The 13,002-nt window shown below is 57.2% G+C and overlaps 1 protein-coding gene across 1 annotated transcript; it reads right to left on the bottom strand.

The window, feature by feature from the left end:
• Window positions 1-4,123: 4,123 nt before the first annotated feature.
• NXNL1 (nucleoredoxin like 1) lies at window positions 4,124-10,064 on the bottom strand. Its single transcript, XM_068997862.1, has 2 exons — window positions 9,739-10,064; window positions 4,124-4,448 (listed from the first exon to the last, which is right to left on the bottom strand). Exons 1-2 carry the CDS (start codon window positions 10,062-10,064, stop codon window positions 4,124-4,126), a joined length of 651 nt encoding a protein of 216 aa, XP_068853963.1.
• Between the last annotated feature and the right edge of the window lie 2,938 nt (window positions 10,065-13,002).

Below are 13,002 nucleotides of genomic sequence, written 5' to 3'. Positions count from 1 at the left end.
ACCAGTTCATTCCCCAAACTGGGACCAGTTCATTCCTAAAGTGGGACCAGTTCATTCCCCAAACTGGGACCAGTTCATTCCCCAAACTGGGACCAGTTCCTTCCCAAACTGCTCCCGCTTGGCGGGGCTGTGGATCGGGGGCTGGAGGCTCCGTGGGGTTGGGATCCATTCCCCCAGATCCCAAATGGATCCCAAAGGGATCTCGGGGCCGGGATCTGATCCCAGAAATCCCCAAGGGATGCGGATCCAGCCCCATGGATCCCAACCGGATCCAAACCGGATCCGAACCAGATCCAAACTGGATCCGAACCAGATCCAAACTGGATCCGAACCGGATCCCAACCGGATCCCAACTGGATACAAACCGGATCCCAGCTGGATCCCAGTGGATATCCCAATCGGATAACGGGGTCCGGATCTGATCCCAGGGATCCCAGGTGGATCCGGGGGTCGGGATCCATTCCCCCAGATCCCAAATGGATCCCAAAGGGATCTCAGGGCCGGGATCCAATCCCAAAAATCCCTGAGGGATCTGGATCCGGGCCCACAGATCCCAAATGAATCCCAAACCAGATCCCAGCTGGATAACGGGGTCGGATCCAATCCCACAGATCCCAAACTGATCCCAGCTGGATCCGGGGGTTGGGATTGATCCCACATATCCCAAACAGATCCCAGCTGGATCTGGGGGGGTCGGGATCCATTCCCAGAGATCCCAAACGGATCCCAGCTGGAACCAGGGGTCGGGATTGATCCCACAGATCCCAAACAGATCCCAGCTGGATCCGGGGGTCGGGATCCATTCCCCCAGATCCCATTCCTGAGCCCGCCCCGCTCCAGGGAAAAATCCCAAATAAAATTCCCAATCCCGGGAATTCCCATCCCAAAACCCCCCCCAGTTCTGGCCTTGGTTGATTCCCCTTTTCCCACCGGAATTCCGGGAATTCCCATCCCAAAAAACCCCCCCGGGCCTGGCCTTGGTTGATTCCCCTTTTCCCACCGGAATTCCGGGAATTCCCATCCCAAAAAACCCCCCCTAGTTCTGGCCTTGGTTGATTCCCCTTTTCCCACCGGAATTCCGGGAATTCCCATCCCAAAAAACCCCCCCGGGCCTGGCCTTGGTTGATTCCCCTTTTCCCACCGGAATTCCGGGAATTCCCATCCCAAAAAACCCCCCCGGGCCTGGCCTTGGTTGATTCCCCTTTTCCCACCGGAATCCCGGGAATTCCCATCCCAAAACCCCCCCCCAGTTCTGGCCTTGGTTGATTCCCCTTTTCCCACCGGAATTCCGGGAATTCCCATCCCAAAAAAACCCCCCCAGTTCTGGCCTTGGTTGATTCCCCTTTTCCCACCGGAATTCCGGGAATTCCCATCCCAAAAAACCCCCCCAGGCCTGGCCTTGGTTGATTCCCCTTTTCCCACCGGAATTCCGGGAATTCCCATCCCAAAACCCCCCCCCGGGCCTGGCCTTGGTTGATTCCCCTTTTCCCACCGGAATTCTGGGAATTTCCATCCCAAAAAACCCCCCCGGGCCTGGCCTTGGTTGATTCCCCTTTTCCCACCGGAATTCCGGGAATTCCCATCCCAAAAACCCCCCCCAGTTCTGGCCTTGGTTGATTCCCCTTTTCCCACCGGAATTCCGGGAATTCCCATCCCAAACCCCCCCCAGTTCTGGCCTTGGTTGATTCCCCTTTTCCCACCGGAATTCCGGGAATTCCCATCCCAAACCCCCCCCAGTTCTGGCCTTGGTTGATTCCCCTTTTCCCACCGGAATTCCGGGAATTCCCATCCCAAAACCCCCCCCCAGGCCTGGCCTTGGTTGATTCCCCTTTTCCCACCGGAATTCCGGGAATTCCCATCCCAAAAAACCCCCCCGGGCCTGGCCTTGGTTGATTCCCCTTTTCCCACCGGAATCCCGGGAATTCCCATCCCAAACCCCCCCCAGTTCTGGCCTTGGTTGATTCCCCTTTTCCCACCGGAATTCCGGGAATTCCCATCCCAAACCCCCCCCCCAGTTCTGGCCTTGGTTGATTCCCCTTTTCCCACCGGAATTCCGGGAATTCCCATCCCAAAAAAACCCCCCCAGTTCTGGCCTTGGTTGATTCCCCTTTTCCCACCGGAATTCCGGGAATTCCCATCCCAAAAAACCCCCCAGGCCTGGCCTTGGTTGATTCCCCTTTTCCCACCGGAATTCCGGGAATTCCCATCCCAAAAACCCCCCCAGTTCTGGCCTTGGTTGATTCCCGTTTTCCCACCGGAATTCCGGGAATTCCCATCCCAAAAAAACCCCCCCGGGCCCGGCCTTGGTTGATTCCCCTTTTCCCACTGGAATTCCGGGAATTCCCATCCCAAAACCCCCCCCCAGGCCTGGCCTTGGTTGATTCCCCTTTTCCCACCGGAATTCCGGGAATTCCCGTGTTTCCCGTGAATTGAGAACGACGGGAACGAGCGAATCCCAGTTTTTATTGGACGTTCAGGATCACGAAGGGGGAATTCCCGGGAATTCTTGGCGGGGGGAGGGGGAAACTGCCGGGATTTGGGCAAATTCCTGCAACGTCGCCGCTCCAGAGGGGCCGTTCCCACTTGGATCCATCCCGGAATCTGCTCCTCTTCCTCTTCCTCTTCCTCTTCCTCTTCCTCTTCCTCTTCCTCTTCCTCCTCCTCCTCCTCCTCCTTTTCCTTTCTTTTGGGGAAAATCACCGGGATTTTGGGTGGATTTCCTGGTGGATCCATCCTGGAATCCGCTACTCCTCTTCCTCCTCCTCCTCTTCCTCCTCTTCCTCCTCTTCCTCCTCTTCCTCTTCCTTTTCCTCTATTTTTTGGGAAAATCACCGGGATTTTGGGTGGATTTCCTGGTGGATCCATCCTGGAATCCGCTACTCCTCTTTCTCCTCCTCCTCCTCCTCCTCTTCCTCCTCCTCTTCCTTTATTTTGGGGAAAATCACTGGGATTTTGGGTGGATTCCCTGTTGGATCCATTCCGGAATCCGCTACTCCTCTTCCTCCTCCTCTTCCTCCTCTTCCTCCTCCTTTTCCTTTACTTTTGGGAAAATCACCGGGATTTTGGGTGGATTTCCTGGTGGATCCATCCTGGAATCCGCTACTCCTCTTTCTCCTCCTCCTCCTCTTCCTCCTCCTCTTCCTTTATTTTGGGGAAAATCACTGGGATTTTGGGTGGATTCCCTGTTGGATCCATTCCGGAATCCGCTACTCCTCTTCCTCCTCCTCTTCCTCCTCTTTCTCCTCCTTTTCCTTTATTTTTGGGAAAATCACCGGGATTTTGGGTGGATTTCCTGGTGGATCCATTCCGGCATCCACTACTCCTCTTCCTCCTCTTCTTCCTCCTCCTTTTTTTTTATTTGGGGAAAATCACCGGGATTTTGGGTGGATTTCCTGGTGGATCCATCCTGGAATCCGCTACTCCTCTTTCTCCTCCTCTTCCTCCTCTTCCTCCTCCTTTTCCTTTATTTTTGGGAAAATCACCGGGATTTTGGGTGGATTCCCTGGTGGATCCATTCCGGAATCCACTACTTCTCTTCCTCCTCCTCTTCCTCCTCCTCTTCCTTTATTTTTGGGAAAGTCACCAGGATTTTGGGTGGATTTCCTGGTGGATCCATTCCGGAATCCGCTACTCCTCTTCCTCCTCCTCTTCCTCCTCTTCCTCCTCCTCCTCCTCTTCCTCCTCCTTTTCCTTTCTTTTGGGGAAAGTCACCGGGATTTTGGGTGGATTTCCTGGTGGATCCATTCCGGAATCCGCTACTCCTCTTCCTCCTCCTTTTCCTTTATTTTTTTGGGGAAAATCACCGGGATTTTGGGTGGATTTCCTGGTGGATCCATCCCGGAATCTGCTACTCCTCTTCCTCCTCCTTTTCCTTTATTTTTTTGGGGAAAGTCACCGGGATTTTGGGTGGATTTCCTGGTGGATCCATCCCGGAATCCGCTACTCCTCTTCCTCCTCCTTTTCCTTTATTTTTTTGGGGAAAATCACCGGGATTTTGGGTGGATTCCCTGTTGGATCCATTCCGGAATCTGCTACTCCTCTTCCTCCTCCTTTTCCTTTATTTTTTTGGGGAAAATCACCGGGATTTTGGGTGGATTCCCTGGTGGATCCATCCCGGCATCCACTACTCCTCTTCCTCCTCCTCTTCCTCCCCTTCCCCTTCCTTTTCCTCCTCCTCCTCCTCCTCTTCCTCCTCCTCCTCCCGGGACCACACGCGGTACTTGAGGCGCCGGAGCGGCTCCGTGAGGCTCCGGGGCGCGGATCCGTCGGAATCCTCGGCCGGGCAGAAGTTGCGCTCCAGCAGCTCGGCCGCTTGCCGCCAGTTGTGGAAGCAGGCGGCTCCCAGCTCCCGGATTTCCCGCACGGCGTTTCCCACCAGGACGGCGCCGCTCGGATCCAGCACCACCACGGCCGGCAGCTCGGAGACGCCGAAGCGCTGCGCCAGCTCCCTGGGCACCGGGAACGGCGGGACGGTGGGAATGGGGGAGAAAAGGGGGATTGGGGGGGAAAAGGGGGGAATGGGAAAAAAGGGGGAAAGAGGAAAGTGGGAAAATTGGGAAAAAAGGGGGATTGGGGGGAAAAGGGGGGAATGGGGGAAAGGGGAAAATGGGCAGAAAAGGGAAAGGGGAAATGGGAAAGGGGAAATGGGGAAAATTGGGAAAAAGGGGGATTGGGGGGAAAAGGGGGGAATGGGAAAAAAGGGGGGAGTGGGGGAAAAGGGAAAGGGAGAAATGGGAAAGGGGAAATGGGGAAAATTGGGAAAAAGGGGGATTGGAGGGGAAAGGGGGGAATGGGGGAAAGGGGGGAATGGGGGAAAAGGGGGAATGGGGGAATGGGGAAAATTGGAAGAAAAAGGGGGAAAGGGGGAATTGGGGGAAAGGGGGGAGTGGGGGAAAAGGGAAATGGGAAAGGGGGGAAATTGGGAAAAAAGGGGGATTGGGGAGAAAAGGGGGAATGGGAAAAAAGGGGGAAAATGGGCGGAAAAGGGAAAGGGGAATGGGAAAGGGGAAATGGGGAAAATTGGGAAAAAGGGGGATTGGGGGGGGAAAGGGGGGAATGGAAAAATTGGGGAAAAAGGGGAAATGGGAAAAAAGGGGGAAAGAGGAAAGTGGGAAATGGGAAAATTGGGAAAAAGGGGGATTGGGGGGAAAAGGGGGGAATGGAAAAAAGGGGGAGTGGGGGGAAAGGGAAAGGGGGAATGGGAAAGGGAAAATGGGGAAAATTGGGAGAAAAGGGGGGGAATGGGAAAAAAGGGGGAAAGAGGAAAGTAGGAAAATTGGGAAAAAAGGGGGATTGGGGGGAAAAGGGGGGAATGGGAAAAAAGGGGGAAAATGGGCGGAAAAGGGAAAGGGGAAATGGGAAAGGGAAATGGGGAAAATTGGGAAAAAGGGGGATTGGGGGAAAAGGGGGGAATGGGAAAAAAGGGGGGAGTGGGGGAAAAGGAAAGGAGAAATGGGAAAGGGGAAATGGGGAAAATTGGGAAAAAGGGGGATTGAGGGGAAAGGGGGGAATGGGGGAAAGGGGGGAGTGGGGGAAAAGGGAAAGGGGGAATGGGGAAAATTGGAAGAAAAAGGGGAAAGGGAGAATTGGGGGAAAGGGGGGAGTGGGGGAAAAGGGAAATGGGAAAGGGGAAAGGGGGAAAATTGGGAAAAAAGGGGGGAATGGGAAAAAAGGGGAAAATGGGCGGAAAAGGGAAAGGGGAAATGGGAAAGGGGAAATGGGGAAAATTGGGAAAAAGGGGGATTGGGGGGGAAAGGGGGGAATGGGAAAAATTGGGGAAAAAGGGGGAAATGGGAAAAAAGGGGGAAAGAGGAAAGTGGGAAATGGGGAAAATGGGAAAAAAGGGGGATTGGGGGGAAAAGGGGGAATGGGAAAAAAGGGGGAGTGGGGGAAAAGGGAAGGGGGAATGGGAAAGGGGAAATGGGGAAAATTGGAAAAAAGGGGGAATGGGAAAAAAGGGGAAAATGGGCGGAAAAGGGAGAGGGGGAATGGGGAAAATTGGAAGAAAAAGGGGGAAAGGGGGAATTGGGGGAAAAGGGGGATTGGAGAAAGGGAAAGGGGGAAATGGGGAAAGGAGGGAATGGAAAAAAGGGGGAATGGGAAAAAAGGAAAGGGGGAAATGGGGAAAATTGGGGGAAAAAGGGGGGAAAGGGAAAAGGGGGAAAAGGGGAAAGTGGGAAAGTGGGAAAAAGGGGGGAATGGGACAAAAGGGGGAAATGGGTGGAAAAGGAAAGGGAGAAATGGGAAAGGGGAAATGGGAAAATTGGGAAAAAAGGGGGGAAAGGAGGGGGAAGTGGGGAAAGGGGGGAATGGGGAAAATTGGGAAAAAGGGGGAAAAATGGGGATGGGGAAATGGGAAAAAGTGGGGAAAGGGGGGAAAGGAGGAAAATGGGAGAAGGGAAATGGGATGGGAAATGGGGGAAAGGGGAAAAAAGGGGGAAGGGAAAGGGAAAAGGGGGAAATGGAAAGGGGAAGAGGAAAGGGGAAGAGGAAAAGGGGAAAGGAGGAAAGGAGGATTGGGAGCAGGGTTTGGAATGGGTGCTGGGCCTTTGGGATCAGGGATGGGATTTGGAGATGGCCTCTCGAGGGTGGGAGACAGGGAGCGATGGAGGTGGGATTTGGCGAGCAGGAAGTGGATCTGGGAATGGGAGATGGCAATGCCCCCCCCCCATCTCCCCTGTCCCACCAGTACCCCTCACCTGCCCCGGTGTCCCCCCCTGTCCCTCACCCCTGTACCCACCTGTCCCTCACCTGTACCCACCTCTTACCTCACCTGTCCCCCCTGTCCACACCTCTCCCACCTCTCCCACCTGTCCCTCACCTGTCCCTCACCTGCCCAGGCTGTCCCCGTAGGGCACGGCCATCCACCAGCGGGGGCGCGGACCTCAGGAACTGCCGCTGCTGCTGTCCCCACCTGTCCCCCCCTGTCCCCTGTGTCCCTCACCTGTCCCCACTTGTCCCTCACCTGTCCCCCCTGTCCCCCCCCGTCCCCTGTGTCCCCCCCCTGTACCCCCTGTCCCTCACCTGTCCCCTGTGTCCCTCACCTGTCCCCCCTGTCCCTCACCTGTCCCCACTTGTCCCCCCCTGCCCCCCGTCCCTCACCTACCAAAGGTGTTCCCACCTGTCCCTCACCTGCCCAGGCTGTCCCCGTAGGCACGGCCATCCACCTGCGGGGCGCGGACCTCAGGAACTGCCGCTGCTGCTGTCCCTCACCTGTCCCCCCCGTCCCCTGTGTCCCTCACCTGTCCCCCCGTGTCCCTACCAAAGGTGTTCCCACCTGTCCCCTCACCTGCCCAGGCTGTCCCCATAGGGCACGGCCACCCACCTGCGGGTCCTGGGCCTCAGGAACTGCCGCTGCTGCTGTCCCCCTGTCTCCTGTGTCCCTCACCTGTCCCCTCCTGTCCCCCCCTGTCCCCTGTGTCCCTCACCTGTCTCCTGTGTCCCTCACCTGTCCCCTCCTGTCCCCCCCTGTCCCCTGTGTCCCTCACCTGTCTCCTGTGTCCCTCACCTGTCCCCCTGTCCACACCTCTCCCACCTGTCCCCCCCATCCCCTCACCTGCCCAGGCTGTCCCCGTAGGGCACGGCCATCCACCTGCGGGGCGCGGACCTCAGGAACTGACGCTGCTCCTGTCCCCCTGTCCCTCACCTGTCCCCCCTGTCCCTCACTTGTCCCCCCCTGTCCCCTGTGCCCCTCACCTGCCACAGGCTGTCCCATAGGGCACGGCCACCCACCTGCGGGGCGCGGACCTCAGGAACTGCCGCTGCTCCTGTGCCCCTGTCCCCTGTGTCCCTCACCTGTCCCCCCACCCCCCATCCACACCTCTCCCCACCTGTCCGTCACCTGTCCCTCACTGGTCCCCACTTCTCCCACCTCTCCCTCACCTGTCCCCCCGTGTCCCTACCAAAGGTGTTCCCACCTGTCCCTCACCTGCCCAGGCTGTCCCCGTAGGGCACGGCCATCCACCTGCGGGGCACGGACCTCAGGAACTGCCGCTGCTCCTGTCCCCCTGTCCCCCCGTCTCACCTGTCCCACCTGTCCCCCCTGTCCCCACCTCTCCCACCTGTCCCACCTGTCCCTCACCTGTCCCCCCATCCCCTCACCTGCCCAGGCTGTCCCCGTAGGGCACGGCCATCCACCTGCGGGGCGCGGACCTCAGGAACTGCCGCTGCTCCTGTGCCCCTGTCCCTGTGTCCCTCACCTGTCCCCCCTGTCCCTCACCTGTCCCCTCCTGTCCCCCCCTGTCCCCTGTGTCCCTCACCTGTCCCTCACCTGTCCCTCACCTGTCCCCTCACCTGCCCAGGCTGTCCCCGTAGGGCACGGCCATCCACCTGCGGGTCCTGGGCCTCAGGAACTGCCGCAGCTCCTGTCCTCACCTGTCCCCTGTCCCTCACCTGTCCCACCTGTGTCCCTCACCTACCAAAGGTGTTCCCCCCTGTCCCTCACCTGTCCCCCCTGTGCCCCTCACCTGTCCCCCCGTCTCACCTGCCCCCACCTGTCTCACCTCTCCCCACCTGCCAAAGGTGTCCCCACCTGTCCTTCACCTGTCCCTCCTGGTCCCCACTTCTCCCACCTCTCCCTCACCTGTCCCCCCGTGTCCCTCACCTACCAAAGGTGTTCCCCCCTGTCCCTCACCTGCCCAGGCTGTCCCCGTAGGGCACGGCCACCCACCTGCGGGTCCTGGGCCTCAGGAACTGCTGCTGCTGCTGTCCCCCGTCCCTCACCTGTCCCCTGTGTCCCCCACCTCTCCCACCTGTCCCCCCTGCCCCTCACCTGCCCAGGCTGTCCCCGTAGGGCACGGCCATCCACCTGCGGGGCGCGGACCTCAGGAACTGCCGCTGCTCCTGTTCCCCTGTCCCTCACCTGTCCCCTCCTGTCCCCCCTGTCCCTCACCTGTCCCCCCTGTCCCTCACCTGTCCCCCCTGTCCCTCACCTGTCCCTCACCTGTCCCCCCTGTCCCTCACCTGTCCCTCACCTGTCCCTCACCTGCCCAGGCTGTCCCCGTAGGGCACGGCCATCCACCTGCGGGTCCTGGGCCTCAGGAACTGCTGCTGCTCCTGTCCTCACCTGTCCCCTGTGTCCCCCCCTGTCCCCTGTGTCCCCCACCTGTCCCCCCCATCCCCTCACCTGCCCAGGCTGTCCCCGTAGGGCACGGCCATCCACCTGCGGGGCGCGGACCTCAGGAACTGCTGCTGCTCCTGTGCCCCTGTCTCCTGTGTCCTCACCTGTCCCCCTGTCCCTCACCTGTCCCCCCTGTCCCTCACCTGTCCCCCCTGTCCCCTGTGTCCCCCACCTCTCCCACCTGTCCCCCCCATCCCCTCACCTGCCCAGGCTGTCCCCGTAGGGCACGGCCATCCACCTGCGGGGCGCGGACCTCAGGAACTGCCGCTGCTCCTGTCCCCCTGTCCCTCACCTGTCCCCTGTGTCCCTCACCTGTCCCCTCCTGTCCCCCCTGTCCCTCACCTGTCCCCCCCTGTGTCCCCCCTGTCCCCTGTGTCCCTCACCTGTCCCCTGTGTCCCCCACCTGTCCCCCCATCCCCTCACCTGCCCAGGCTGTCCCCGTAGGGCACGGCCATCCACCTGCGGGGCGCGGACCTCAGGAACTGCTGCTGCTCCTGTCCCCCTGTCCCCTGTGTCCCTCACCTGTCCCCTGTGTCCCTCACCTGTCCCCCCTGTCCCCCCCTGTCCCCTGTGTCCCCCCCCGTCCCCTGTGTCCCCCACCTGTCCCCTGTGCCCCTCACCTGCCCAGGCTGTCCCCGTAGGGCACGGCCATCCACCTGCGGGGCGCGGACCTCAGGAACTGCCGCAGCTCCTCGCGGCTGCTCTCCTGCCCCACGTAGACCAGGCCGAGCTGCTCGGGCCGCTCCACGTGCGCCGGCTCCGTGAGGCGGCTCCAGAAGCGGCGCAGGCGGGGCTCGAACCGGCGGCAGCGCGGGCAGCGCGCGGCGCCGAAGGAGAGCAGCAGCAGGCGGTTCTCCAGCGCCCCGCGCAGCTCCCGCTCCGTGTCCAGGCGGCGCTCGCAGCGCGCGGCCAGCAGCGCCCGGCCCGAGAACAGCGCCCAGGCCATGCGGGGGGGAAAAAAAATGGGGGGGTTTGGGGGGAAAAATGGGATTTTAGGGCAAAAAATGGGGGTTTTAGCACAAAAAATGGGGGGGCTGGGGGAAAAAAATGGGGGTTTTAGCACAAAAAATGGGGGGTTGGGGGACAAAAAATGGGGTTTTAGGGCAAAAAATGGGGGGTTTAGGGGGAAAAAAAATGGGGGGTTTGGGGGGAAAAAAATGGGGGGTTTGGGGGGAAAAAAATGGGGGGTTTGGGGAAAAAATGGGGGGTTTTAGCACAAAAAATGGGGGGTTGGGGGACAAAAAATGGGGGGGTTAGGGGGGAAAATGGGGGTTTTAGGGGAAAAAATGGGGGGGTTTGGGGGAAAAAAAATGGGGGGGTTTGGGGGGAAAGGAACAAAAAAAATGGGGGTTTGGGGGCGAAAAAATGGGGTTTCTAGCACAAAAAATGGGGGGTTGGGGGGAAAAATGGGATTTTAGGGCAAAAAATGGGGGGTTGGGGGAAAAAAAAAGTGGGGGGTTTGGGGGGGGGAAAATGGGGGTTTTAGGGGAAAAAATGGGGGGGTTTGGGGGGGAAAAAATGGGGGGTTTGGGGGGAAAAAAATGGGGGTTTTAGGGGAAAAAATGGGGGGGGTTGGGGGGAAAGGAACAAAAAAAATGGGGGTTTGGGGGGAAAAAATGGGGGGGTTTGGGGGGAAAGGAACAAAAAAAATGGGGGTTTGGGGGGAAAAAATGGGGTTTTAGGGCAAAAAATGGGGAGTTGGGGGACAAAAAATGGGGGGTTTGGGGGGAAAAAAATGGGGGGTTTGGGGGAAAAAAAATGGGGGGTTTGGGGAAAAAAAATGGGGGTTTTAGGGGAAAAAAATGGGGGGTTTGGGGGAAAAAAAATGGGGGGGTTTGGGGGAAAGGAACAAAAAAATGGGGGTTTGGGGGCGAAAAAATGGGATTTTAGGGCAAAAAATGGGGGGTTGGGGGACAAAAAATGGGGGGGTTGGGGAAAAAATGGGGGGTTGGGGGAAAAAATGGGGGTTTTAGCACAAAAAATGGGGGTTTGGGGGGAAAAAATGGGGGGTTTGGGGGAAAAATGGGGGGGTTTGGGGGAAAAAAAATGGGGGTTTGGGGGAAAAAATGGGGGGGGTTGGGAGAAAAAATGGGGGGTTTGGGGGAAAAAAAATGGGGGTTTTAGGGGAAAAAATGGGGGGGTTGGGGGGAAAAAAATGGGGGGGTTTGGGGGAAAGGAACAAAAAAATGGGGGTTTGGGGGAAAAAAATGGGGGGTTTGGGGGAAAAAAAATGGGGGTTTTAGGGGAAAAAATGGGGGGTTTTAGCACAAAAAATGGGGGGTTGGGGGACAAAAAATGGGGGGTTGGGGGGAAAAAAAATGGGGGGTTTGGGGGGAAAAAAAATGGGGGTTTTAGGGGAAAAAATGGGGGGTTTGGGGGGAAAAAAATGGGGGATTTGGGGGGAAAAAAATGGGGGGTTGGGGGAAAAAATGGGGGGTTTGGGGGAAAAAAAATGGGGGGTTTGGGGGAAAAAAAATGGGGGTTTTAGGGGAAAAAATGGGGGCTTTTAGCACAAAAAATGGGGGGTTGGGGGACAAAAAATGGGGGGTTTGGGGGAAAAAAAATGGGGGGTTTGGGGGGAAAAAATGGGGTTTTAGGGCAAAAAATGGGGGGTTTGGGGGGAAAAAAATGGGGGTTTTAGGGGAAAAAATGGGGGGTTTGGGGGAAAAAAAATGGGGGTTTTAGGGGAAAAAATGGGGGGGTTGGGGGGAAAAAAATGGGGGGGTTTGGGGGAAAGGAACAAAAAAATGGGGGTTTGGGGGAAAAAAATGGGGGGTTTGGGGGAAAAAAAATGGGGGTTTTAGGGGAAAAAATGGGGGGTTTTAGCACAAAAAATGGGGGGTTGGGGGACAAAAAATGGGGGATTTGGGGGAAAAAAAATGGGGGGTTTGGGGGGAAAAAAAATGGGGGATTTGGGGGGAAAAATGGGGGGTTGGGGGAAAAAATGGGGGGTTGGGGGGAAAAAAAATGGGGGTTTTAGGGGAAAAAATGGGGGGTTTGGGGGGAAAAAAAATGGGGTTTTAGCACAAAAAATGGGGGGTTGGGGGACAAAAAATGGGATTTTAGGGGAAAAAATGGGGGGTTGGGGGGAAAAAAAATGGGGGTTTTAGGGGAAAAAATGGGGGGTTTGGGGGGAAAAAAATGGGGGGTTTGGGGGGAAAGAAATGGGGGGTTTGGGGGAAAAAAAATGGGGGGTTGGGGGAAAAAAATGGGGGTTTTAGCACAAAAAATGGGGGGTTGGGGGACAAAAAATGGGGGGTTTGGGGGGAAAAAATGGGGGTTTTAGGGCAAAAAATGGGGGGTTTGGGGGGAAAAAATGGGGTTTTAGGGCAAAAAATGGGGGGTTTGGGGGGAAAAAAATGGGGGTTTTAGGGGAAAAAATGGGGGGGGTTGGGAGAAAAATGGGGGGTTGGGGGAAAAAATGGGGGTTTTAGCACAAAAAATGGGGGGTTGGGGGACAAAAAATGGGGGTTTTAGGGGAAAAAATGGGGGTTTGGGGGACAAAAAATGGGGGGGTTAGGGGGGAAAATGGGGGGTTTAGGGGAAAAAATGGGGGGGTTGGGAGAAAAATGGGGGGTTGGGGGAAAAAAATGGGGGTTTTAGCACAAAAAATGGGGGTTTGGAGCACAAAAAATGGGGGGGTTGGGGGGAAAATGGGGGGTTTGTGGGGAAAGGAAAAAAAATGGGGGTTTTGGGGGAAAAATAGGGGTTTTAGGGGAAAAAATGGGGGGAAAAAATGGGGGGAAAAAATGGAGGGTTGGGGGGGAAAAATGGGGGGTTTGGGGGGAAGGAAAAAAAATGGGGGTTTTGGGGGAAAAAATGGGGTTTCTAGCACAAAAAATGGGGGGTTTGGGGGGGAAAAAATGGGATTTTAGGGCAAAAAA

This window comes from Aphelocoma coerulescens, chromosome 30, assembly GCF_041296385.1.
Source record: "Aphelocoma coerulescens isolate FSJ_1873_10779 chromosome 30, UR_Acoe_1.0, whole genome shotgun sequence".
In the NCBI taxonomy this organism is placed as follows: Eukaryota; Metazoa; Chordata; class Aves; order Passeriformes; family Corvidae; genus Aphelocoma; species Aphelocoma coerulescens.
This window is presented reverse-complemented; position numbering and strand designations above follow the sequence as displayed.